The sequence below is a fragment of the Anopheles stephensi genome, chromosome 2, assembly GCF_013141755.1.
Source record: "Anopheles stephensi strain Indian chromosome 2, UCI_ANSTEP_V1.0, whole genome shotgun sequence".
NCBI lineage: Eukaryota > Metazoa > Arthropoda > Insecta > Diptera > Culicidae > Anopheles > Anopheles stephensi.
The window spans coordinates 64,417,058-64,444,510 of NC_050202.1; the positions used below are offsets into that span (position 1 = coordinate 64,417,058).

The 27,453-nt window shown below is 48.1% G+C and overlaps 4 protein-coding genes across 10 annotated transcripts; 3 read left to right on the top strand and 1 right to left on the bottom strand.

The window, feature by feature from the left end:
• The first annotated feature begins 664 nt into the window (after window positions 1-664).
• LOC118506832 (acyl-CoA Delta(11) desaturase-like) lies at window positions 665-7,529 on the top strand. Its single transcript, XM_036044544.1, has 5 exons — window positions 665-1,532; window positions 4,699-5,035; window positions 6,779-6,964; window positions 7,052-7,275; window positions 7,342-7,529. Exons 1-5 carry the CDS (start codon window positions 1,124-1,126, stop codon window positions 7,407-7,409), a joined length of 1,224 nt encoding a protein of 407 aa, XP_035900437.1. The 5' UTR covers window positions 665-1,123; the 3' UTR covers window positions 7,410-7,529.
• A 613-nt stretch (window positions 7,530-8,142) lies between these two features.
• Window positions 8,143-11,562, top strand: LOC118506833 (stearoyl-CoA desaturase 5-like). Its single transcript, XM_036044545.1, has 4 exons — window positions 8,143-9,015; window positions 10,258-10,780; window positions 10,848-11,071; window positions 11,144-11,562. Exons 1-4 carry the CDS (start codon window positions 8,658-8,660, stop codon window positions 11,218-11,220), a joined length of 1,182 nt encoding a protein of 393 aa, XP_035900438.1. The 5' UTR covers window positions 8,143-8,657; the 3' UTR covers window positions 11,221-11,562.
• Window positions 11,563-13,877: 2,315 nt separating this feature from the next.
• On the bottom strand, window positions 13,878-15,375 carry LOC118506835 (ribosome production factor 2 homolog). Its single transcript, XM_036044547.1, has 3 exons — window positions 15,100-15,375; window positions 14,807-15,022; window positions 13,878-14,737 (listed from the first exon to the last, which is right to left on the bottom strand). The coding sequence occupies exons 1-3, from the start codon at window positions 15,117-15,119 to the stop codon at window positions 13,972-13,974; spliced, it is 1,002 nt and encodes a 333-aa protein (XP_035900440.1). The 5' UTR covers window positions 15,120-15,375; the 3' UTR covers window positions 13,878-13,971.
• A 21-nt stretch (window positions 15,376-15,396) lies between these two features.
• Window positions 15,397-24,818, top strand: LOC118506827 (ATP-dependent RNA helicase bel). 7 transcript variants are annotated; one of them, XM_036044526.1, is made up of 4 exons: window positions 15,397-15,537; window positions 16,600-17,239; window positions 20,666-23,060; window positions 23,140-24,671. In XM_036044526.1, the coding sequence occupies exons 2-4, from the start codon at window positions 17,195-17,197 to the stop codon at window positions 23,262-23,264; spliced, it is 2,565 nt and encodes an 854-aa protein (XP_035900419.1). In that variant the 5' UTR covers window positions 15,397-15,537; window positions 16,600-17,194; the 3' UTR covers window positions 23,265-24,671. The 7 variants fall into 7 exon arrangements, with proteins under 7 accessions (XP_035900419.1, XP_035900423.1, XP_035900421.1 ...); XM_036044530.1 differs by lacking the exon at window positions 15,397-15,537 and adding an exon at window positions 15,909-16,125 and having other exon boundaries at window positions 23,140-24,818; XM_036044528.1 differs by lacking the exon at window positions 15,397-15,537 and adding an exon at window positions 15,909-16,120 and having other exon boundaries at window positions 23,140-24,818.
• Window positions 24,819-27,453: the final 2,635 nt, after the last annotated feature.

Here is a 27,453-nt window from a genome sequence, read left to right on the forward strand (position 1 = left end):
CACCTTCACTCGCATCGGTACTAATGGAGGCCAATTAAACCTAACCCTAGTGACCGGTTTTGTGGCACCAACCCTCATAATAGATCGTGCAGCTATATTCCCTATCCCACGATCGCGGGATGATGAATTGTTGGACTGGTGCTGATCGGTTCTTTGTTATGATGCCAAAAGTCTGTGCACTTTCTGGATGTTTGCAAATTAGGGGTCCCCCGTTTTGGCCAGCTTAGGTAGGGAAATACAGTCCCATATTAGAGCAATAGATCTGCCCGTCTACGAATATCGGTTCGATCAACCAACCATTCGGATTCCTCTCCACCGATCAATCATTGCAGCACATGACTCTCTCGCAAGCCTAGCATCGTGTCTCTCCAGCAAAAACCCGTTCAACCCTCTCCCTTGTGTTGCGTTTACAACACCACCGAAAAATCGGTCTGTGTACCGACTTCATCTCCCAGCAGTTTCGTACGGAAACCTTCCCGGTCCAGGTCCTGCACTACGACGTCACACACTTGTCTTCGGGTGCGTCCGCGAATGCATACCCTCCGGTCCGTCTGCCTCTCGGCTACAGCCGCCCTGACCCACGCAGCGACGCATTGATGCTCGCGAGCACGGCGAGAGAGGTGATCGTCGCAAACCGAAAAAACCGATATAAAACCATCGGGACACGGGGCTCTAGGCTTCTGTCTGTCATCGTACCGCGCGGCAAGCAGACAACCCCGGTGCGTGCTATTGAACGCTTCGACATTACCTTAATACCGTGGCCAACGCATTTCACGGCCGTCGAGTTAGCCGAGGGAACCTCGAGATACCCCCTTTTTTCTGGGCCTTTTTTTTCGCGGGAGGGAGAGGGATCACCGAGCCTGTTGTGTTTTTCGGGATTGTGTAAGCCAACGCGAAGGCACAGTGAGAAAGAGAAAGTTCAAATGCTTTCGGAATCGTACCCCACAAACGGTCCGAAACACTAAAATCGCGGTATACGCGGTGCTCATTACATACATCCCTACGTAGAAGGTGTTCGAGTGCTCGCGAGTGAACACGTGTGCGTGTGTTTGTGTCTGTTTGTATGTGCAACAACAGCGGAGTCTGCCCAAAAGTGTTGAAGTGCTGTGATTAAGTGGCCAAGATGACGGTGGGCATCACCAGCACGCTACAGTTCATTGCCGGCAATTCGGCCCAGTACATGAAGCCGGGATCAAATGATCAATCACAGCAGTCTGCGGCGGCGGCAGCAGCGAATGGTGCTGCTGCTGCTGCTGGCAGTACCACCTTCCCGGACAGCAACAACAACGAGATGGAGGATGATCGTAGCGTAAGCAACAAGGATATCGACAGCTATCTCAAGCACTACAACCGTTGGCAGCAGTCTGCCTGGGGCCGCACACTGTCAAACCTGCTGAAGCAATACTTCGGTTACGAGTTCGATGCCGAAATCAAGTGGAACAATGTGTTCATGATCGGGATCTTTCACGTGATTGCCATCAGCTCCTTTCTCTACTACGTCCTGCAGGCCACGCTCGTCACCTATCTCTGGGGTAAGTGTGCTGTTGCTTTGGTGGCTGCGGATTCGTCCGCTGAGCCCTCGTGGCTCAGCTAGCGATCGCCCCTTTTACAATCATTTCTCACGTTATTCGTCTAGCCGATTGCTTAACTCGCTACTTCCTGCAGTGCAACTACTTGTCATTTGGTTTCGCCTTTTTTGGGACGTTTAATCGAATCAATACACACACAAAAAAACTGCCCCCCGCTAAACTGGCTCCCAAACAAACAAAAAAAAAACTGGACCGTCAGGATATCAAAACTTCGTCTAAAATTCGCAACCAATAATTGAGTTAGCGCACCCCGTCAAGTGAATGGTGCCGTTCGAACCCTGGGCAAATATGAAACGTGTTTCGCAATGTTAGGCATATGAATTGGTACGAGCTAACGAAACAAAAAATAGCACTATTGTCGTTTACGATTGCTTCAAACGCAATACCGTTGCATCTGAATTAGAAAGTTGTCCCCTCAAAGCCACGGTAAATTGGATTCATCCATTACAATAGCAGAGTTTGCAGCCTTGACTTCGGTGCATTCCGGCTGCATTGGGGATGTCTTTTGTATCGGCGGTTGTTCTTTTTCTCTCTCTCTCTCTCTCTATTTGCTGTAAAGCTTCTTCGTGTGACCAAACGCGGTTCCAACTAACCTCCAACTAACTAGCCACATTGAATGCAAAACGAACGAACCGCTAGCAAGAAACCATTACAAAGAAGTAATCTACTCGACTATTAATCATCAGCAGGCAACAGCTTCACATCGAAAGCGTCACGAATCGAATCTGACGAATCTGATATTGGAGGCTGATATTCCAAGCTATTGCCTACTCAAATGTCACAAGTTGGTGATTTTGGCAGTGGGACGCGTTTCGCTTCCTTCCCACGAGGTTGTGCAAGGTAAACGAAGCATTAGCTAGTTTCCGTTCCGTGTATCTATGATCCTTCAACCGTTCGCTAAACTTTTAGCGTTATGCTGATTAGCACGGATTCTTCGCGCGGCCACTATTCTAAAGCAGGTTCGATTCTAGAGGCATACTAAACACCCCCTTCTTAAGTTAATCACTAATCAATGTGCGAAACATATATGTCACGCAGATTGCATCAGTGGCAAAGTTTGAACCACGCCATTTGACGTTGGTGATAAGCACGGTTCCGCGTATCCTTTTTAATGCTGCTGAATATTTTAGTCTTCATTTTAATACATTACCCATGGCGGTGGGCTACGGGGTTTCGCACAAATTATACAAAGTCGTAAGGATAACGCACGGCTAAACTTTGCGCGCCTTTTTTTGTTTTTGATTTGTTTACGGATTAAGTGCTGTATTAGCATATCGGTTAGGTTTAAACACAAATTAATCGTCTCAGTACGCACACGCGCTCCTCACAAGGATCGTTTGGATGAGGAAATAATGAGCCAGACAAATGTTTTGCATATAGTCCGTTGTGATGGTATATATTGGGAGAAACAAAAGCATCTTCAAACTAAAACTCGTCTTAAAATATGCGTCTCATGTACTGGCGTGGGTCTGTGTTGTTCGGTGCGAGCGACCCGCTAACAGATAATATGCATGAATAATTTAAAATTTCTTTTCAGCCGCATGTTGTTGTGACGTAGCGTCTGCTGACGGTCACCTTCTCCACAAAATAAAAAACCTTATCGATTACATGACGATCGTTTCGGGCTTGAAAGGTGTCTATAACACTGCAAAGCAGGACCCCGTCGAGGCTCCCTAGTCAATGAGCGCTGCCGGGTTGGGATGCGCATTTTTGTTGACACGTTTTTTTACGAGCTTCGTCAAAGGGCACGCACGTGTGGGGAAAGATGATAGTTCCCGATGTGTGCTAGTCACAACAATGTTGCAACAATCAAACCAGTTTTAATATACGCCCTTCTGCTATCGATCGCAAGGCTATTGACAGTGGAATCTGGGTATAGCAAGTCGCTTATTAAACAACATATTTTCGACAACAGAACGGTCGTCCTTACGGAGCCCACCCCTAACGATGGCACCCGTCGATCGTCATTGGAATAATCATAATGATAATAATGATCTCCGTTGCCGACGCTGTGCGGTTAGCGAGCGATCCAAACGAGAAAATCCTCTACAACACGTCAAGGCTCGAATGCCCAAATCTTTGCCCGTGGCTGTGTAAGTGATCCCTACCCCTTCGTGACGCAGCACAGCTCAGCGGGGCCCTATCGTAACCCCCAAAAAAACACGTTTCTTTGTAGTAACAAACATACAAATCCATTGATGAGGTTTCTTTTTCTCCATTCCCCCCTTTTCTTTTGTCGTTGGTTTCGCCCTCGCTTGGCGTCCTAAAAAAAATCTAACCGCCACTAACCAACGTATACAACGTAACGCGCGCACCAGCTGATCGAGATTTCGAAAACGGCGACATAAATCATCGGCCAGCTGAAAACGCAAATACCGAAAACCGAACCAAAATACAGCGTACACAGCATCTTGGTTGCCTTTGCTCCTTGAGGTTTCGGCGAGTAGATCGAGCATGTTTTCTTTGCTGGTGCGCTTGCGAGACTTTCTGTATGAAACGTTTTGTTGGAAGATGCACAATAAACTTCAGAAAGCGTATGCATAACTCCATATACACACACACACACACACACACACACACACACACACACACACACAAAGTATTTGCTATCTCGCGTAAATTGAAGCCATCTTCAGCCGAACGCGGTCACCCCTCGAGGGGCCATCAGCATATGCAATGCAATTTTTTGACCGATCTGCGCACGATGAAGATGAATAGCGATCGATTAAGACACCGCAATGCGGCGTTCGGTTTCGGCAGACCTTCCCCCCAAAAAAATAAAGAGCTCTCTTGCCAATAACGTAACCCCCCCGGAGTGGTATGAGCAGCATACCAGCATACCTGCAAACAAGCCCAAATGAATGGAGCTTGGTTGGTGGTTGAACTGGTGAGCAATTCAAGACACAAGGGTTGAAATTACATTCGCCGATCACGTCATCACGATCGTCACTCGGAAGACGCCTAGCGTAGTAGTTTTCCTCTCCCATATTCCCGAAATCGGTATTTCCTAACCACAATGTGCGCGCGCGTGTTCGTACAGTCGCCCTTGGCTCACACTCGCTCACTTTCCTCCTCTCACTCTCTCTCTCTCTCTCGCCCATCTTCCCAGGTTTCTTCGTCGGAGGCTGTGCCGGGTTTGGGGTAACGGGCGGCGTACACCGGCTATGGTGCCACCGTTCGTACAAGGCGAAGCTGCCGCTCCGCATCATCCTGATGTGCTGCTACTCGATCGCGGGCCAGAACACGATCTACGACTGGGTCCGGGATCATCGCATCCATCACAAGTACTCGGAAACGGACGGTGATCCACACAACGCGAACCGGGGCTTCCTGTACGCGCACGTCGGCTGGCTGATGCTGCGCAAGCACCCGGAGTGCATCAAGAAGGGCCGGCTGATCGATATGACCGACGTCGTGAGCGATCCGGTCGTGCAGTTCCACCACAAGTAAGTTTTACAGCAAAAAAAAAAACAAACCGGTGCAAACGAACGCTTTGCGCCTACCGGGTATGCAAAACGCAAAGGAGTTCACAGGTGTGATCGCGCTCGCACACGCTTGTGCTTAGATGCACAGTTCGGCACGTGACGATGGGACGTTATAAACTGACCACGCTGTTGCAGCTAACCGTAACGCTGCTATCGGCAAACGTTGATTATAGTTTCGGTAAAGGGTGAAATGTAATTTACAACCCAATCGGAAGGCTATACATATCAGATGAGTTTAAGTTTTACTGCTTTAGGTTAAAATTGATTTAAAAGCTCGCATGGACACTTTTCATTTTTGTTGTCCTCACTCTAACATACAGTATATTATCTCTCATAGCAATTATTTCAGTTTTTTAATTCATAAGGAACGGTCTGGCCGTATTGCTAATTATTTCATTTCATTAGAACAGAATTTTCTAATCGGTTAGTGCACTAGGTGCTGCCTTATTTTGACGATAAATAATATCTCACTGTAATAAATAATATCTCACTGTAACTGTTGGTAATGAATTGATAATTGATAATTTCATTATGAAGGTAGTACGATCACGCTTCAGTCTTCTCGTTTCGCTCTCTCTTTTCCTCCTTCTTCCTAATCAAACGACCACTCACATTTCCATTCCGTGTAATGCGGATTGCATACACCGTGAGAAATCGTAGGCTCACGATTTCTTAGCCTACTTTAATGCATTTTTTCCAACTTTATTTTGATTACGAAAATGGTGAAATTCGTCACTAGGAATTCCTAGCTTTCTTTTTCGTAATATTGCTTTTCATAATCCTGCTAACCTGCTATCCTGCGAGATGGAACATATTTATCAACTTCATTAACAACGTGTCAACGTCAATTTTTCCAACACAATAGCTATTTCCATTCAAATGTAACGCACACATACCTGACACCTTCGTGCATTTGACACCTTTGGCCACCAACATCGACCGATAGCGAGACCTTCGACCCGTTCGGAAAAAGTCGGTACCCCTGTGTTTGCCAACACCGGTTGTGCGTGGAAAACGGCGAAGCGAAACGACCGCGAACAGAGTGTTTGCCATCGGGCAGATTGGCCGTTCCCGTACACGGCGTTAAGCAAACAGTGCCTCGACGACAGTACGCGTGGGCAACACACCTTCGACGCGTGCATCGAAGTTTTGTCTCACCCGACGCTTCTCATTACGCCCGGTGATTCATCGTGGCACGTATCTGCTGTGGTAAAATTCAACAGCGAAAGTCCACTGTTTTGGCATTTCGCCAAGGTCACCGAGAAATGGGTGCCTGTACGCGTACGACATCCATTAACAATTCCCGTTGGCTAGTCGTGGCTAACTTCGAGCGGTCTTGCACAATGTCCACCCCGTGAAATTTCAAGCCGTTTGGCCCTTGACATCTTCCGAAAGGTGTGAATTGTGTACTGGCGCGTGATGGAATAAATTAATCTTACCCGCTTGCTCGTCGATTTGTACTAATCAAACCAAGGAGAGGCGCATCTTGTTCGCATAATGTTCGGACCTCACCCGGTTTTGTATTAACAAATCCGTAACACTGATGTTAATGTGCGAACGATGTGATGTAAACGTAAATATTGTTCTTTTAATTAGGAGATTCATTAATACAGCAAATTTCATTCGCAATTCACGTGCAATCGTGTTATCAACCGTTGGTCCAAAATCTAAAATCTCCAAAAACGAACCCACTCCCGTTCGCAGGAACTTTGTGCTGATGAAGCTGCTGTTCTGCTTCATACTGCCAACGTTCATCCCGTGGTACTTCTTCGGCGAAACGTTCCTGATGTCCTTCTTCAGCCAGTGTTTCGTCCGGTACGTGCTAAGCCTTAACTTTACCTGGCTGGTCAACAGTGCCGCCCATCTGTACGGAAACCATCCATACGATAAGTAAGTACGGAGAAAACAAAGGGAGAGAGAGAGAGAGAGCGAGACCCAGAGAATCCAATACTCACAATGGTTCCGTTCCTGCGTTAGGCGCATCAATCCCGCGGAAAACCGTGCCGTTTCCGTGGTGGCCATGGGCGAAGGATGGCACAACTATCACCATGTGTTCCCGTGGGACTACAAAGCAGCGGAGCTGGGCAACTACTCGGTCAACGTGACCACCTTCTGGCTGGACGTTTTCGCCAAGATTGGCTGGGCATACGATCTGAAGCAACCGTCCCAGGATTTGGTGCGCAGGACGATCGAGAAGTACGGTAAGTGCGGGTTTATCGATTGCCGATGGTTGGATTTTTCTTGATCGCAACCCCTTTTTCCGGCAGGCGACGGTACACACATTACTGCCCGGATCGGGCACATGGAGGAGGTTCCTGCACCAGCCGAATCGTAGAACCGTCCGGGTGCATCGCAAACCAAAGTTTCTGTGCCCCATTTCTTCCCAGCAGGCTGTCGGGTGTTCTATGTGTTTTTAAACTTTATTTTGTAATAAATATCTCCTTCTAAAAACGAACCATTCCCGAGCGTGGCTCTCTTGAAAATTGTGTTTTGTTGTCCGATTTTTTCTTTTCTGCCGACAAAACGAATTGCGCCATCGGTGGTGGCCGCAGCAGGTTTTTGGTTTTTTTGGCTTTGTTTTGAGAAACTCACATCACTACGTGTCGATCGTTCGAATGCTACAAACCGCTTACCATTCGCTTCGGACCCTTCCGCCGGTTTGCCGTTATCTAGGCACCTTATCATGGAATGTCCACTCTCGCGCATGAGTTCCTCCCGGCCTGCAGTGCAGTCATCTGTGAGGCCGACAGTCGTCAAAACAATATCGCAGGGAATCCCCACCGCCCGTTTGAACCGAAAAACTAGCTTGCCTCTGGGTGACTGGGTCGTTTCTGTCACTGAGTGACAGCACGGAAAGAAATAGCACTTAAGGTCTCCTACAGACACTCACACAGCTTAGGGGCTTAGGATAAGGCGTTCCAGCGGCAACAGATGCGCCGGTGTGACGAAAAGTTTGGCAAAGTCACAGAAAACTTGTGCCCGGGCGGTTGGCTGTGTTAGTATGGGCCAGTGTGCGTTTGGGTTCCCACCCGAAAAATGTTATATATAAGAGCCAGCCGGGCCAAAACCCAACCAAAGACAATTGGGTACAGTGTTGGGCAGAGTGAGCTGCCACAAAGATCGGGCCCATAAAGCGCCAACCAACCATTTGCCGTGTAGGAAGAGCACGGCCGCAACGGAACCACAACTCAACAGGAGAAAAGATTAATGAAGTTCTTTAGCTAATTAGTATCCATCAAGGCGCGTGTGTTACCCCAGTGCTATCATATCCAGGGAATTTCCCCCAGAAAAAAGCTCTAACATCCACCGTGACCGTGAGCTAAAGTGAGTGTGTTTGCGTGTGTGTGCGTGTGGCCAACGACGAATTCCGGTATATTAAGAATTCCACCACCGCGAATCTTCTCGTGTGATATTTTTCTTCCCCATTCGCTGGTGGTAGGGCGGAAGACAACAGAAGTGTGAACCTGCCCAAGTTCTGTGTCCATCCGATCACCATTTTAGTCGTGCTCATCGTGCGAAGACGCGTAGACGTGTGTGATAGTCGAACTAGTTGTGTGGTGCAATTGTTGTGTAGTCGGGCACAATGACGGTCGCAACCACAACCGAAACCGTCCCGGGGGCGGTGCTGGCAACGACGGATGTCAACCTGAAGAACGCATCCCAGGCCAGCGCAAACGATCTGAACAATAATTTCAACGGCATGGGTGATAGCAAGGAGCTGACGGACAAGGATCTGGACGACTATCTGCAGCACTACAACAAATGGCAACAGAGCCGCTTTGGGCGGGCCCTGCAGCAGTGGATCGCCGATCGGTTCGGGCTAAAGTTCGATGCGGAGATAAAGTGGAAGAATGTGGCCATGATCGGTGGTTTGCATCTGCTGACGGTGATACTGTTCTTCAAATACGTCTGGTACTCGACACTGACGACGTGGCTGTGGGGTAAGTTTTACTACGTACAATTCCTAGCACATACCACACAGTATTGCACCACATTATTGGGCTTTGCTGCACACGCTAACGCTACGAACAACTTGCACGATAAGCGAAGCGACGAACCTTGGGCTTATGGTAACGCGGAAGGTTATCGTTAAAATTTCTTAAAGTCGAATTTCGGTTGGACTTGTTTACAACCTTCACGCATCTGCGATCAGGTTCCTTTACACACGCTTCGCGAACCCATCGCCGATAACGACCGACCCGAAATTTGGGATGTAAAACGGCCGACAACCTCCACACGACACACGACAACTGTCCCAGCTTGGGAAGGTTACCGGGAGGGGGGGAGTGGAAGATGGCCCGCAGGCCATCTTACACTCCACAGCCCGGCATAACGGAAAGAATCGTATGCTAATGGTGTGTCTGAGATATTCATGCCAAATTCTTCGTTCGTTCAAAGCTCGCGAACAGTCTGGTTGATGCAGGAAGTCGTACTGAAAAGTCTCACCAACACACACACATACACCCCAAACCACCAATGACGAACATTATTAGAAATTCAAATTGATTCCTACTTTATGCGTTGCTTTTAGCACACAAAGCGTCTTGTGATAGCGACCTGGCTGTATCTAGGATTGATCCTCCTCTAGACTAGTTTTGGGAAAGTTTGGTCCAAAGTGTTTGGAGTGAAAACGGTTACGTTCAAAGCTACACAAAACGTACCCGACCAATTAAACTGTCATTAGTTCTTTCGGGTGTTGTCGAAATATGAAGGATTTTTTGGGCGAATTGGAGTATAACCAAATAATCTAAGAACGTCATTCGGTGATGTAAACGCTCAAGCGAACTCTCTCGCTTGACAGAGCAGCAATGGCTAAAATGGCAAAGAATCGCTCTAGTAATTTAAAACAAATTCGAGGTCACACGCGTCTGCTGACACAAGATTGGAAAAGATATTGAGCAGAAACGGGTGCATTCCGTTTGAGGCCATGAGCTCGAAGCTCGAACGACGCATGTTTGCCGCACCATGTTACACGCTGCATCCGGTGCGGTTTGACGTAGATTAATATAGCGAGATTGCCCAAAAGCGAATGATTACGTTGCTGCATCGCCGAAAGGTTGGCTGAGTTTGTGCGCGTGTCACACTCTAGCAATTTTGTTTTAAATATACTCGACCGATTTCATCGCCCCCCCCCCCCCCCTGTTCACACACTAATTCCGATTACGTGCTCCGTTTCGATGTAGGCATTTTTGTGGGTGGCTGTGCTGGATTCGGCGTAACCGGTGGTGCCCATCGACTGTGGACGCATCGAGCGTACAAGGCGAAGCTGCCGCTGCGCATCATCCTGATGTGTTGCTACTGTCTGTCCGGGCAGAACAGCCTGTTCGATTGGGTGCGCGATCACCGTATCCATCACAAGTACTCGGAAACGGACGCCGATCCGCACAATTCGAACCGAGGCTTCTTCTACGCGCACGTCGGCTGGCTGCTGATCCGCAAGCATCCGGAATGCATCAAGAAGGGCCGGCTGATCGACATGTCGGACGTGCTGGCCGATCCGGTGATCCAGTTCCATCAGCGGCACTTTATGGCGTTGAAGATCCTGTTTACGTTCATTGTGCCGTCCTTTATCCCGTGGCTGTTCCTGGGCGAACCGCTGTACCTGTCCTTTCTGGCAAACTGTTTGCTGCGGTATGTGTTGACGCTCAACTTCACCTGGCTGGTTAACAGTGCGGCACACATCTATGGCAACAAACCCTACGATAGGTAAGTGCACACCCGAAGGTATGCAACGGCGCGATCTAAACTGACACGATCTTCGATCCTTCTTTAGTCGCATTCGACCGGCAGAAAACAAAACCGTTTCGATCCTGGCGATGGGTGAAGGATGGCACAACTATCACCACGTGTTCCCGTGGGACTACAAGGCAGCCGAGATGGGTGATTATGCGTTCAATCTGACCACCTTCTGGCTGGACGTTTTCGCCAAGATTGGCTGGGCGTACGATCTCAAGGAACCGTCCAAAGATCTCGTCCGCCGAACGCTGGAAAAATACGGTATGTAGAGAAACGGGCGCGGAATCCTGTGGCCAAACAGGACTCAATGGCTTTCCTCCTATCTTTCTACAGGAGATGGTACCCACATCACGACGAAGATCGAACATCTGAACGAGGTTCCCGAGGAGGAATCGACCAAGAGCAGATAATGGGTCGCGAGACGCACCATCTCCGGACATTCGAGGCAAGCTTACGAAATTCGATTTCACAACCGGAAGTGAATCTGCTGGTGCTGCGCAAAAATCTCGGACCTGTGCGGTCCGAACGCAGAACAACACCGTGCACAGCAAATGGCCGCACCAAATTAATCTCGCGCGTGTTTGTGATCGAGCGCTTTTGAGCAACTCATCCGCGAAATCGGTACCTGGGGAAGGAAGTGGGATAAGAGCTACAGGGTTTAAAGCTGTTTTTTTTTGTCTTCTTGTTTTACAATAAACGACTCATCATCAGACTGGTTGAAGAGAGAAAGGAGAGCGAGAAAAGCAGCATAATTTGTGTTTTGTTTTTACTTTTGGCGTTGATCTCGTTTCGGAAAGAGAAAGGTAAGCTTTATTTGCTTTTATGCCAAAACAAAAAAGCCCACAACGTTTGATCACAACTCTGCAGCAGCTCGCACAGCTGACCTGAAAAGTTTCCATCCCCTAGCGCGCGTGTGATGGATGACCTTCCTTCGCCAGATGGCACGCACACAGCGACAGCCAAAACACGCCCCAGACGGTGGACGGCGATCTGCAACAATGACACCGAAAGACAAAAGACTCGTTTTCGTTTTTCGGCAGTCGGCGGCCCGTTGAGTTGTCCACGCGGAATTCGAACGGCCGTCCGACATAACGTAATCATTCGTGCACCCTACCTAGAAAAGCCCTGGCATAAGGCTGGCGCGCAGAAAAGAGATGCAGCTAGTGTTGCGCAAAAAGAAACTGCTACTAGCTGCCCCGAAAAGTTTTCGGAGATTCGGCTAGCCGGCCACATTAATATTGGATTCGCTGCGTCACAACACAAACCAACTCACTCAACTGTTAGGCAGGTCGATTAAGTCGCGATTAAGTCGCACCACCGAACACTGGTGGGGCTCCAGAACATTCGTTCGCTCTAGTGTGCAGCGTGACCTTCGGCAAGGTTTGTGTTATTTGTGCGTGAAAGAGGAATCTGTTTTTCCTCAAACGCGGTGCAAGGTAAAATCCATCGATTCCGACTAGTTGGTTGTTTTTCGTTATCGCACGAAACGGAAGGTCTAACTAATAGTTCGTTGCGGTCTTTAAACCTGATGGCATTGCTCTACTAGTCCTTAATGTTTTTTTTAAATGTATCAGTGATGTTTTGGTTGCACGCAGATTTAGAAGACGATATTTTAATTGTCTATAGACAGAAAAATGATGGAATAAAACGCCCTGTTTGACTTACCTTTTTTCCCACGAGCACCTCGTTCATGGATGGCTTCGATGCTTCCTGCAGCACAACATGAATGAATCGGTCATACAACTCCATCCATCCATACCATTCCTACCCTGTCCACTCTTCGACTCTTTTTACCGGCACGATTAACGCCACATGCCAGACACGTACGTTCGCCAAACTGTCTGGTGTAGCTCTCTGCACCTCCACCGAATTGCCCCGAAATAAATAGCTAAAAAAATGTCTCGTACGTGCGTACCACAACCGGTACTTGTCGTACCGACTTCCATTACGTCGATCGCACTTACGCCAATGAAACCGGTTTCCGAGCGGAGGCGCCAGTACAGGAGGTCTCGTTGGTTGGTTGAGCTTATGGCAGGTAATGTTTACGGTCGCTTTTTTTTTTGTTTTGCTATTTCATGAGCAAGAGCAATTATCGGTCATTACTCGGATCAAGTGATTCATTCAATAGTTTTGCACCGGGTGCTTCGCTACCGTGCTACAATTCCCGTGATCGTTTTATAGCGACAACAAAAAATATTAAATGTACCAACATTGTGATATGTAAACGTTAAGGGGAAACGAGCTGTTACATCCCCAATCACATTAGCTTAATCATAACCAAAATGAATATACATATAGGTCATCGTTTTTTTTTTTTTCTTCTTTTGGTAATTAAGCAAGATGATTCTGATCTAATCCGATGCAATGAACCGGTATCCGGTATGTCGGTGAATTAATTCAAGGGCTTCGGAAATGGTAAACCGATGCGTTCCAAGGTTAAAGTGCCCATAAGGAAGAGATAATGGTTCCGATGGTAAACAAAAGAAAGTAAAGAGTATATTTGATTCCACGTTTCTGCTTCACTAATGCTTACAACCATTTTCAAATCTCGTATGTGTTGTGGGTAGGATGGCTAAGGCCGACAACGCTTCTACAGCTGATGTAAAAACATGTTAGTTTGAAGCTTGTAATAGTATTTTACTTTGGACCGTTACTTAAGTGTGAAAATATGTCTAGCTTTTTGCTTTTAAATAAATAAAAAATAGTAAAAGAAAGAAAAGAACAAAAGTATTGCGAATTCATGCTGAAGCGACAAATTGGCAACGTGATTCATGGTTTTAATTTAAGCTTTGAGCTTTGGAAGCTTTTTATGAGCAATCTAAGCTTTTGCCGTTACGCTAACCGTTACACCTTGTAACGCTTTGTCATGTCTTGATTGCGTTTTCGCTGACGAACTTTGTTAAATGCAACAGATACGCCTTTTAACGAGCAAAATCGTTAATATTGAATATTCGATTGAATTTGATAAAATAAGCCGTTTAATGCATTTAAAACAGTTTCACTGCTCTGCTCAATTTGTACTGAAAATATTTCGGCGTGAAACGGATTCATAATTCGTAATTACAGGTTCTCATTTACACTTTACCATGCTCCTCTCACTCACCAGTATATTAGAATACATACCGGATCTTTTATTATTATCAATAGCATCATCATCTTCTTCACTCTTCACCATCGTCACCGTCCATATCCGCATCACCCTCGCCATGCGAATCACCGTCCATATCCTCGTCCATGGAAGCTTCCCCGCTTGCCGAATTCCGTTTCTGCTTCTCCAGCTTCTCCTGCCGCTTCTCTTCAGCCGTCTTTCGCAAACCCTTCATCTTCCTGGTCTGCAGCGCATTGATGTCCTGCTTGCCAACGTGCACCCTACCGTGCACGTTGCCCAGCTCGTCACGCGTAACGTTCTTTCGCCTGGCCGCCTTCAGAACAGCCGGCTGTTTCATCGCCACCTTGTACAGATTGTCCGAGGCAATCTTGGTACGGCGCACGGACAGATCTAGCGAAGGGCCCATTTCAAGCAGCTCGATACGGGGCGTTCGCTGACCACTCTTCTTCAGCTGGATGCGGTACGAACGCACCATTATGGTAAGATCATCGGTCAGCGTAAAGCTTAGCACATGTTCAATTCCCTGCAGCCGGATCGAATCGATGTGATCAATGTGGAACATGTCCAGCAGCAGGCTCTTGATGCGCCGCAGCTCCTCCGTCAGTTTCCACTTGTAACCATTGAAGATGATGACGGGCTTGGTAAACTGTGAAATTTTTTCCGTCTTGAACTTTTCCAGCGCCGTGTACTGATCGATGCCGAACTCAACCATATCCAGTATCTGTTCGTCGTAGATGCGGCCCATGACCAGATTGTTCGGGCGCTTTTTAGACGACGAGCCAAACAGAAACAGGTGGCAATCGTTCGTTTTTGCCAAACTGAAAGACAAGTAGAGGAACATTAATGTACTGCGCGCTATTAGGAGAGAAAATAACAAAAACACTTACTGTTCCAGTAGGGTGGCATCTTCAAACGGAGTCACATCATTGTTTCGTCTCATCATGCGCGAGTTGGGTTTCTTCAGCAAATTTAAATCCCTCAGTGCCTGTCGTATATCGTTCGAGCATTTGCGTCCCTCCATAATGAGCGTTTTCTTCAGATTCTCTATCGTTTTGGGTTCCCGTTCTTCCAAAGCTTTCTTACCCCGGCGTGTGTTGGGTTTCCTAGACGATTGCAAATGAAACACAAAATTAGCCTCATCCACACGTCTTGAAGGGTCATTTATGATGTTCTAACTTACTTTATCCGCAAAGAAGCCATTGTTCAGTGTTTATTTTGCTACTCAGGCACTATTATATGCAACAAACTCTTTTCCGAATCACGATACGCCAGCAAGCACCTTGCGTTGGTTTACAAATTCACAAAACACATGTCCGCAGCAAACAACAACTGTCAAAAAAGCGTGGCGAAATGTTTCGCCTGACAGCCGGAGCACGTCCGCACCGTCACACAAGGAGCATGGTCGCGAATGCTCACGAAACACTGTTGCCAACTTTGACGCCTTTTGGAGAAAACTCCGATCTGTGGAAAAGAACGTCGGTAACGTCGTATCCGTTTTGTATGAGCGAAAACCTACGTTAAATTGTGCAAAACCTCAACGGAAGTGCATTCTACGTGGTCGCCAACGTTTTGGCATCGGTGTCGGTGTGTTTGCAGGGACTGGCAGTGCTTGGAAAGGGTAAAAAATAGCGATCGAAAATCGCGAACGCGGTGCGGTTTCCGACGTGAGCTAGACATCTAGCTCCATCCCTTCTCTCCCGTCCACCCATTCCTCTTCCTTTTCCTTCATCGTTCAGCTCCCCAGCTGTACCAAAAAGTTCCGTCTTGCGGTCTCACTCTTGCTGCTGGTCGTGTGAAGGTGTAGTTTCGAAGCCTTGTCTTGTCTTCTTTTTCCCATCGGTTCTTCCGCTCGCCACGACGCTTCGCTTAAAGTCTCTCTCACACACACACTGCTGCATTCGAACGCACGCAACACCAATACACCGGTGAATGCGGTGAGCCGGTGTATTCGTGTAGCAGCACGGTTTGCGATAGGCGTGCGTTTCTGTGTATGTGTCCGGGTTGCGCTGCTAAGACAAAAGAAAAAGAGCCGTCTGGCCGCGCGGAACACCAACGGATCGAACGAGCAGACAAGAAAAGCTGCATCGTGTAGCTCGTTGAAGGGGGAAAAGAGGAAGAAGAAAAAGAATCAGCAGTGTCCGCGAAGTGCACGCTTGTGTGTGAGTGTGTGTGTGTGAGAAAGAAGCAGAGCTGCTTGGAGTGTACGGTAAAAGTTGAAAGTAAAGAGCAGTCGTAGCAGAGCGGTACGCCGCGTTTGACCGTTATTATACAATTGAAATTGGCGAGTGAAACGTTTAGCCAAGATTTGTAGGGTTACACATTGTAACCTAAATTTCATACTACAAGAAGTTAGTTTTTTGGTAAAAGAGTTAAGGTACTTAAAACGTAGCAAAGATAAGCCGCTGATTCAGCATCTCTCTACAGCAGCAAAACGAGTCGAGACCGTATGATGTGGTGGGGCTGACCTTGTTTCGCTCAGTACACCATTTTCGGATCAATTGTGCAATCTTCCTCGAATCCTTGCAGGCTTTTGAACGCTTCTAAATGCAAGAACAACGCATTATTAGCAGCATTCAACACTTTCATCGCCAAAAGCGTGTGGGAAAAGGAAACCTTTAAATGAATGTTGGTGAATGAAATCTTTTTAGTGTAGTGATTTGAGATTCTGTTTCAATTTCAGCAAATTACAACGCTTTTCCTCCGTCGTCAGTAATAGTACAACGGTAGTAGCAAAGAAGAAGAGCACGAAGAAGCGGAAGCAGCATAGCAGCAGCAGCCCGTTTTTTCGACTTGTGTATGCGTACGTGTGTGTGTGCGAGTCTACTACAGTGCATCGAAATCAAAGATAGCCGTGACACGACGCTCCGCGTGTTTGAATGTGTGTGTGCGTGCGCCCACTGAAATCAGAAGCAGCAGAGTGAGAGCTGTGTGTTACAGAAAGTGCTCCGGGTGTGCAATCCACGCTGAGGAGGACAGTGAGAAACATTTCTTGAACATTATCACAAATTACTCTGTACTTTCAATTTACCTGTAAAGCGTTAACGCTGGTTAACTGCAATACCGTACCCATCTGTACTAGTGTCACACTGTGCGCGCGATTGGAAGTGTGTATGTGTGCATGGAAGTGTAGAAGCCGTGAAGAGTGAAACGGAAGTGAAGAAACTGTTTAGCGGTGTAAAAAACTTTACCTTCTCAAAAGAACAAACTTTTCATCTTGTGTCCCAAAACCTACGGTGGAAGGAAGACAACAAAACCATACGAACGCTCACTGTAATATGAGTAATGCTATTAACCAAAATGGTACAGGTCTAGAGCAGCAGGTATGTACGCCAATAGTGTGTCTGGGCACTATTCTTGTCCTTTGATTTATACATTGTGCTGGGTTTGTGTTGCTTGAAATTGAAGTGCGTGCGTGAGAAGTCTCACGCAAAATGGGAACGAACGATGGCGTTTGGTGTCAAGGATTCATTCTCACGTTTGCAGCAGCAGCAGCATCATGAGTTTTTCCAACGCAACTATGACCTACCCACACAGCTAGACGCTTAGTCGTTCGTGGTCACACCGTCTACGAAGGTTCTGTGCGCCCCTTTGTTAGGTGGAACGGCTATGATGATGGTGGTGTGTACTGTAGGGTCTGGCGCGGCTGTGAAATGTATCTGTGTGACACACAATGTTCATATGGTGGCCGTGTGCTTCTCGACGACCTCTACCAAGCGATCGGGAAGGTTGTTCCAAGCGTGGCTTCCTAGATACTGTCACAGGATAACGATATTAAATATTCAGCAACAAGCGGCTTAAACGATGTTACGCCAATTGCGCAATGTCGATCGGCAGAGAAATCAATATAGCGCAGCTGACGGAAAACCTTTCCTTTATGTAATGAGATGTTCCTTTGCCTTCCCTGTGTTAGCGTTATTTTTAAGATGGCTTTTCAATGGCAATAATTACTAGGGGACTCCCAGCAACCCGTGAGGTTATGGAGCAGCATGGAGTTACGTATAGTTGTAAAAAAATTAAGTTGTACCGTGTTGGAAAGGAACTAGAGTAAATGTCTCTCCCTACGCTAGTAGGTGTGTAAGCTTGGATAATGATTAAAGCGGGCGGTGCATGTACACATCGAAAGCGGTGAACAGCGCTAGTGGTGTGTGTGAGTTGTACCAGCTTTCGCGAGTCACAGTATGGTGTGCCAGTGTATAGCGTAAAGCTTTCCACACAGTTGGCGAAGCTTTTGCTAGCTACACTCGTGGATAAAGGGAGTTCTTCTTATGTTACGCGATTTTTACCGCTTCACTCTCTTTTGTGCACTCGTGTACTCTTGATAGGCATGCTACGATACCCTTTGTATTTGCCTCTCAGCCATACACGCTGTGTGAAATGGAGGGGGGGGTGATTCACGTGTCTGGTCGTTTTTGAATCACCCTGTCTCCTGAGATGGGTTGCGGTGTATAAACCGCGATGATGCTGCTGCTGTTGCCGTGTGTCGCCGCATTTCACACTCTCTCTTCCAACGACCTCCTCTTTATCCTCTCTTTACGCGAAGGTGTTCCAATTGCAATATCTGAACGACATGGATGGGGTGGGGGGTTTTTAACTCCATTTTTTAGCTCTTGATTAGAGATTGTCCTAGGTCGAATTTCATTCATTTTTCGATATCTGTGGTTCAGTTGAATAAGAAAAAAACTATTTTTCTACAGCTTCAAAAACATTACAATGATGAAACATTTGAAACTTGAATGATGAAATGGTTAATTTCATAGCATTTTGAAACTCCGATTGTGTGCGAAACAAACATTTGCTGACTAATCGTCTGATGAATCAATAAGAAAAAGGGAACAAGTGTTACCCGTTGACAACGTAAATTGGCCACTCGTGTGTGATTCACCACGACTAGCACGTAAAATGCGTTTTCTTGTTTCTTTCTTTTGCTGCCTCAAAATACACCTTCAATCAATCTGTGATGTCGTTGTTTCCGCAGCCTACTGCGACGTTGTCACGGTTATTTGAGAGCCCGTGTTCCACGCGTTCTTTACTACGTTCTACGTAGCTTCAATCACTTTGCAATATGCGTCAAATGCATTTCGATGGCAATTTTACTCATTTGGGCATGTTTACCAATTATAGAATGCATTTCTCTGTTTTCTACGGGACTATGTTATTCTCCCGTCTTGTTTGTATTTCGCTATGCAGTTGTTTTATACACCTTCATGCTTATGTGTGTAGGTGAACTAAATTCTGAAGTGCAGTTCTAGGTCAAAGCCATCTTTCCCTGTGTGTGAGATGGCCACGCGCGAGCGCTAAGCTCATGGTTCGCTGCGTCCCTCTATACAAATGATCAATGGCACGGGAATGGATCGTGATAACGGGCCCCAGAGTCCAATGTGTATGAGTGCGCGCGCGCGTGCGTGCAAGTCACGTTGCGGAAGCGTAACAAATGCTTAAACATATTGCGCCCATGGCCCTACAGTTCTCCAGCTTCGGACTTTGTCACCTGTAAAAGCTGTATATAAGATCTATTGCTCTTTCTTCCTAAATCATTGACTTAAAATTATCTATTGCGCATAATGAATGTATCACAACGACGTCACATGTTCTTTTTTTTTGGCAACAAATCACTGCGCCGCACATCGCCCGGAGGACGCGGGTTCTTCGGTTTCCCGTGTTGAAAAGTCGTGCGCGGCCTCCAGTGAATGTGTTCTTTTCTGCTGTTGCTGGTGGTGCTGCTTGCGTAGCGTTTTCCAAGTTTAATGACCTCGTTTTGCCGCGTTGCTTTTGTGCCTACCACCGTCGCCGCTGCCGGTTGGGGGGGTTGTGCTGTGTGCGCCGCGAATCAGCGGACAATGAACGCGCGAGCCAAACCATACATACATATTTGCGTTGTTTCTTCTTCTCGTTGATGTTCGCATTGGCCGCTTTTAATTCCGTTTTAACTTCCATTCCTTCTTCAGTTCGTTTTGCCTGTGTTGGATGGATGGGTTGGTTGGTTGGTGCTACTATCCCACAGCATGATGTTTCGCAGACAATCGGCACAAAGCCCTGCCAAGCTTTTGCAAAGGTGGCTGACGGGAAGAAACGAAAAGCTTTGCGCTCTTTGGCAACACTGCACGATTTTCTTGCTTGGTTGGAGTTGGCACTTAGCCCAAGGGAAAATAGCGGTAGGCGTTTCTACTGTGTTGAAGAGATTGATCTTCTTTCTGCAATATTTGTGTGTGTGCGTATCTGATCATATGCCCGCAAATTTTTCTAAGATGGTTTTTGTTTTTTTGCAAATCATGATGGGTTCCAGGGGGGTTGTGTGTTTTTCAATCTTTATTCCATTTCTCTTTAAAGCTTTGTTTTAATTAATTTACAAAAAATGGCAAAAAATTTCTCTTTCACGCCAAGTTTGCGTGGAATCTCCGAGGAAGACCAAGTTGAGCTTTTCTTCTAACTGTCTCGATCTGTCAAATCATTTTTTTAACAAAAAAAAGTCTTAAGCTAGTATGTTTCTCCTCAACTTAAAATGCTCTCGAAAGCTTCGGTTGTATAATAGGCGATCAGTGATAAGTGAACTCTCCGAAGTTATTCTATCGAGAAGAAACCCGTTTCAACTACTTCCATATTTTGAACGAACTTCCCAGCACTGCATTTACTTCAGCAACACAAACACACCTAATTTATAATCTATGGCCTCCACATTGTGTGTGTACGCTTGAATTGCACAGTACATTTTCTAACGTATCGTTTTCTCTCTCACTCTCTGTTTCCAGTTTGCTGGTCTGGACTTGCAGCAGAAGCAGCAGCAACTTGGCGGCGGCGGAGGCAGCAACCCAGAATCCGGAAATCCTAAACATCCGGCCGGGCGGTACGTTCCACCGCAACTGCGAGAATGTGCTGATAGTGGCGGCGACTTTCAACCCTCTGAATCCGGTGCCGGCGGTATTCCTGTAAGTGGCGGCGGCGGAATCGGAGGTGGTGGCGGTGGTGCCAGACGAGGATACGATTCGAACCGTAATCGTGGTGGTGGCGGTGGTGACTACGGACGCTACGGCGACCGTGACTATCGCGGAGGCGACTACAATAGGCGGGGTGGCGGCGGCGGCGGTGGCCGCTATCCAAACGATCGACGGGGTGGCGATTATGGCAACTATGGCCGCGGCGGTGGCGACCGGGGCTACAACAATGGCGGCGGCTTCCAGCGCGGCGGGGAAGGAGGCTATCAGAATGCTGAAGGTTACGGAGGCGATCGGCGGGACAACTGGCCCGCGTACGGTGGTGGCCCTCGTGGTGGTCCGGCTGGTGGACCACCGACCGGTGGCCGTCCTGGGCCATTGGACGGTCCCCCACCACCACAAAACGATCGCTGGCAGGAGCCGGGAGCGGCGATGGGACCGCCCGGACCAGGAAGCGTCGGCAGCGGTGGCGGCACAGGACCCGGCGAGGGTGGTGGAGGCGGCGGCGGCGGCGGCGGTGGAAGATCATTCTACGATCGGGGTGGAGCGAATGGTGCCGGCGGAGGAGGTCGCTGGCCGGGTGGCTCCGATCGGCGTGACGGTCGCGGCGGCGGCGGCGTCGGCAGCGGAGGATACGGAGGCGGTGGTTCCGGACGTGGTCAGATCGACTACACCGTGCTTACCGAGCGGGACGAGCGTCTGGAGGCGGAGCTGTTCAAACACGGCAACACCGGTATCAATTTTAGCAAGTACGAAGATATTCCCGTGGAGGCGACGGGCGACGACGTGCCAGCGCACATCAACACCTTCGACGACATTGAGCTGACAGAGATTATCGATAACAACATAAAGCTGGCGCGCTACGACAAACCGACCCCGGTGCAGAAGTACGCTATACCGATCATTCTGTCCGGGCGCGATCTGATGGCTTGCGCGCAGACCGGTTCGGGCAAGACGGCCGCCTTCCTGGTGCCGATTCTGAACCAGATGTACAAGCACGGGGCCGCTCCGCCGCCCCCCAACCGGCCGATGAACCGGCGCAAGCAGTATCCGCTCGGGCTGGTGCTGGCACCGACCCGTGAGCTGGCCACGCAGATTTTCGAAGAGTCGAAAAAGTTCTGCTACCGCTCGCGCATGCGCCCGGCCGTCCTGTACGGTGGCAACAACACGCAGGACCAGATCCGCGATCTGGAGCGCGGCTGCCATCTGATTGTGGCCACACCGGGCCGCCTGGAGGACATGATCGCTCGTGGCAAGGTTGGGCTGGACAACATCCGGTTCCTGGTGTTGGACGAAGCCGATCGCATGCTGGACATGGGTTTCGAGCCCCAGATTCGCCGCATCGTCGAGGAAAGCCGGATGCCGGTGACGGGCGAACGTCAAACGCTCATGTTCTCGGCCACCTTCCCGAAAGCGATCCAGGAGCTGGCCAGCGATTTCCTCTACCGCTACATTTTCCTCGCGGTCGGACGCGTCGGCTCGACCTCGGTGAACATTACGCAAACGATTTTCTGGGTGGAGGAAAACATCAAGCGCTCCCATCTGCTCGATCTGCTGTCGAACATTACGAAGCAAAACGACGACGACGACGAGAACTGTCTGACGCTGATCTTTGTCGAGACGAAAAAGGCGGCCGACTCGCTGGAGGAGTTCCTGTACAACCACAGCTACCCGGTCACCAGCATCCACGGCGACCGTACGCAGTCGGAGCGCGAGGAAGCGTTGCGTCTGTTCCGGTGCGGCCGCTGCCCGATTCTGGTCGCGACCGCGGTGGCTGCCCGCGGTTTGGACATTCCGAACGTGAAGCAGGTGATCAACTTTGATCTGCCGGCCGAGGTGGAGGAGTATGTGCATCGCATTGGGCGTACCGGTCGTATGGGTAACCTCGGCACGGCCACATCGTTCTTTAACGAGAAAAATCGCAACGTCGCCAACGGGCTGGTACGATTGCTGGCCGAGACCGGGCAGGAAATTCCCAGCTTCCTGGAGGATATGACCAACAGCCGCGGGTACGGTGGCAGTCGCCGTGGCAGGCCACAGCGCGGTGGAGGCGGATCAACCTTCGGCTCACGAGATTACCGTCAGCAGAACAATGCCCGTACGGGCGGTGGGCCACGCGATCATCGCCCGATGGGTGGTGGTGGTGGTGGTGGCGGCGGTGGTGGTGGTGGAGGCCGTGGTTATGGAGGTGGCGGTGGCGGTGGATATGGTGGTGAGTTGGCTCTGCTTAATAGTGATCTCCTCCTCATCAAATGCTCATGTTTTGCGCCTTTTCTTCCTGCTTCTTCCAGAGCGCGACGACGGTTACGGACGCAACGGCGTTGGTGGTGGAAGCTACGGTGGAAGCTACGGCGGAAGCTACAGCAACAACGATGGAGGCAACGGTGTCGATTGGTGGGGTGGGGACAATTACTGAGACCCCGCATCATCGCAACCACCCCAGCGCATACTGCTGCTAGCCACCACTACTACTTGTGCACCGTAACCAACAGCAACGCTGCGGCAGTAGACGGTGTTTTTGGTAGGAACCTAGCGACGGCAGCAACAGCAGCAAAACATAACCTAACACTTTTGCTCCTAAGTTAATAAAGCAACACACTCTCACGCGCATTATTACACAAATAATACACTGGAAACAACAGCAGCAAGTAATACAAATCTGTGCATCTACTGGCTATCCGTAAACCGTAAAAATCACCATAAAACAGTGAAGAGAACGACGAACGTTAATGAAGAGAGGGAAGATACGCAGGCGAGAAACAGTAGTAATAGTAGTGGTAGGAGTGGAAAAGGACGATAGGTAAAAAGGATATGCGTAAGAGTCTCACACAACAACACTACACGCTTGGGTTTGGTGGGTGGTCCTCTTCGAATGTGTGGTGAGAACGAATGAGAAAACGTAAGCCCTTGGCGCTGCGATAAGCTGTATTGTTTCCTTAAGAACAGAGGCGGGCACAGACAGCAAACAGCTTTTCTGTCGAAGAGAGAGAGAGAGAGATTCTAAAATGTGAGAATTCGTGCTAGCGTATTAGAAGTGGAGAACTAAGGCAGACAGTAGCTAAACACGGTAAAGAAGTGGAAAGCAGGGGGGTTGAACACAAAAAGGGGCGAACTTGGCAAAATGTGAGAAGCAAAATAAGAGTAATGGAGGAACTTCCCGAGATGCATCCGTGTCACCGCTTATTTCCACCGTGCAGGAGCTTACTTCAATGGGACGTTAGTAAAAGGAAAGAACACGGGAACAACTCTCGTTTGTACTACTACCAATTCCCGGATGGATCATCTGGTTGATTCGTCGAAAGTACAATGCACAATTACATACATTACCGGAGGAGAGAGAGAGAGAGAGCTACTACTGGTAGGGGCCTGACCGAAAGACCGGCACCACCACGGTGAATCATTCCTTGTAGCCGTGTTTTAAACCGTTTAAGAGGACCTAAAGCCAACAGCAGCAGCAGCAGCAGCACGATATGCTGGGGCTCTAGTAGGATACGATACGGGGGATTTGGGGATCAACAATATTTCTGAGAGCATGAGACTATAGGGAACACTTTAAAACATATTGCACCATGTGGCGTCGTTCCCACCCCGAGTGTAAGAAAAGATCTCGGAGATCTTCGTACACGACGGTGGCTGTTCGGTTCCGGTTATTAGGAAGGCCAGCAGAAGCAGGTGGTGGAGAAGGAATAGAGAAAAGTCTTTTTAAAAAAGAACATCCCATCTGCGTTACTCTGAAAGCTGGACGGAAGAAGGAAGGATAGGAAAGCTGACTTTACAGTAAGAGGAATCACCAGGATCAGGAGGCTCTTTGAGGGCAGCAAGGTAAAACCAGTGGTACGGATTGCACCACCTTCCCCATTCTGTGTTTAGACTGTAGTGTGTGTCCTTGTGTCTCTTGGGCGCCTCACTCCCCATGCACAGCAACGTTCTATTGCAGAATAGAACCTTCAATTCTTTCTCGCTCTCTCTCCCATAGGACAAAAAAACGGGGGCGCGCGCATTCGATTGAGTGAACAAAAACCGGGCGGTCCTCTTTGAGAATACCGAACGAACCACACAATTTGTAGTGAAACATACTGCTGCTGGTTTGGTTGGCAGGGTAACAGCAGCTGTCGTTACAAGACGGTCGCGCATAATTAACAGCATAAAAAACAACCGAATAAAGTAAACGAGAATGAATGAACATGAACAAAAACGAGCGTGTCTCATTGAAAGCAAACCAAGCAATGGATGAACATGCTGAAGCTGTTATCGCGGCTCCAGGAAATTTTAATGAAAGAAGGACTGTTTCGATTAATCTCGGTCGAGCGTTTCGGAATTGTACTGCGCATCCCCAGACGAAAATTCCGGAAAGGTCGTAGCGTTACGGCCAGGAGCACCTTTATAATGCGCCCCGTATCCGACGGGTCCTCGTCACAAACTTCTACGGTAAAAGACTCGAGAAGGCCCCCCCTAGAATCTTTTGTGTGCAGCACTGTGGCCTGTCATTTTTGTTGTACGGTGGGATTTCTGTATGGTCAAAACCCATTTGATTAAACATTGTGCATTGTTCCTTAATGCTGTTAATAGACAGCGAATAGAACTTGATAAAATACATTGTAACAAGTGGTTTGAGATTATTATATTATTATGTTTCCTCCTTTGCTGAATATCAATGCAAGGTAACAAGTATTCATGGAATTACTGTTCCGTTACCGACCGAGAACACCGTGCATGTTTTAGGCCCGATTGTTCACTCCTAGTGTGACCGAAAATTAGTACGAAGCCCCTGTAAGCTAAAATGAATGGTAGGGTTAGCGGAGAGGGGGTTTTAATCAAATAATAACAATATTTTTTTCGACTTTCTTTAACCAATTTTGACCACACTGAAAGCACACTGAAAGCTCACTGTGAAGCTCTCGCAACGTGTACTGCGGATTGCATATCTTTAGGCGTAAAACCTACAGCGCCTAACAAATTTTGTCAGGGGGGGGCCTTCTCGAGTCTTTTACCACTTCTACCATCATTTCCTTCTGACCACAGTTGGAGTTGCTGGTGTCTGGATGAAGTCTGCGTAGCGGATTATGCTGCGTACGTTGTTATCCAAAGTTACGATCGCACCAAGGTAAGCAGCAGAACGGTTCTACTACCTTCAGAACTTCACCGTTCACTGATACTTTGATGCCGAGTCTCGCGGTATTGAGGCCTGTACTGTTCTTCAAGACAGTGGCCCAACTGCCAACTAAATCATTACAATCGTCCGATGCGATGCGAGGCGTCAAGCCATTTCTCGACCATGTCTTGACTCCGCCACCGGTCAATTACAGCCCAAGCTAACCGATTTAATTCCATAGGCCCTTCGTACCGGGTGCAGTCGCTGATATGGTAAATGTTGTCTTGGTTGGTCTTCATCTTCATAGATCCAAGGCGCTGGGAAGGGCAATGCAACCATGCTGTCTTTTTTTTGCTTCATTTATTTAAAGAGCCTTTGTGTCTTTGAGACCTGATTCGCCACTTTCCTGTCTTTGGTTACATGTGTTGCAATGGTGCAATGGTAAACCTATTGTGCATTGAATTTACAGCGCACTTACCCGTGCCCTGGGAGGATGCGTACAACATCAACGGCTATCATCTGAAGACTTCCCATATAAGGTTTTTCCATATCAACTAGCTTTGTCTAGCATTTCATCTAAGAAGTCTACAATAAAAATGGATGCGATTGCCTTATCAACTGCAAAAACCCGGTATATCTCTCAGGGCAGGTTGCTGATGTTTAAAAATTGGATAAAGCGGTTCTGCTGCTGTTGCTTGTCGGGTGTCAGTGTGGTAGCCAGGTCGGTATCAAGTAGGCAGGTAGGTGGCTCGGTGGTACTGTACTGTATCCATGACAATCGGTAAGGATGTGGCGGACCGTAATGTTGACGCCGTAGAAGCTGCAAAGTGGAGGACTGGCTGTGTGACCGATGCGAAGGAGGGACGGGACTTGTTGGATGCAGTGATGGGCAAAATGATGGTTTGGTCGGAATCGATTCCGGAGCGCTCCATTTTCTTTTTGGAATCGATTCCGAAGAGTAGGTCCGGAACATATTTCGGAACCGGTAAAAGACTCGAGAAGGTCCCCCCCCCTGACAAAATTTGTTAGGAGCTGTAGAATTTACGCCTAAAGGTATGCAATCCGCAGTACACGTTGCGAAAGCTTCACAGTGAGCTTTCAGTGTGCTTTCAGTGTGGTCAAAATTGGTTGAAGAAAGTCGAATAAAATATTGTTATTATTTGATTAAAATCCCCTCTCCGCTAACACTACCATTCATTTTGGGTTACAGGGGCTTCGTACTAGTTTTCAGTCGCACTAGGGGTGAACAATCGGGCCTAAAACTGCACGGCGTTCTCGGACGGTAACGGAACATTAATTCTATGAATACTTGTTACCATGCATTGATATTCAGCAAAGGAGGAAATATAAGAATATCATAATCTCAAACCACTTGTTACAATGTATTGTATCAAGTTCTACTCGCTGTCTATTAACAGTATTAAGGAACAATGCACAATGTTTATATCAAATGGGTTTTAACCATACAAAAATTCCACTGTACAACAAAAATGACAAGCCACAGTGCTGCACA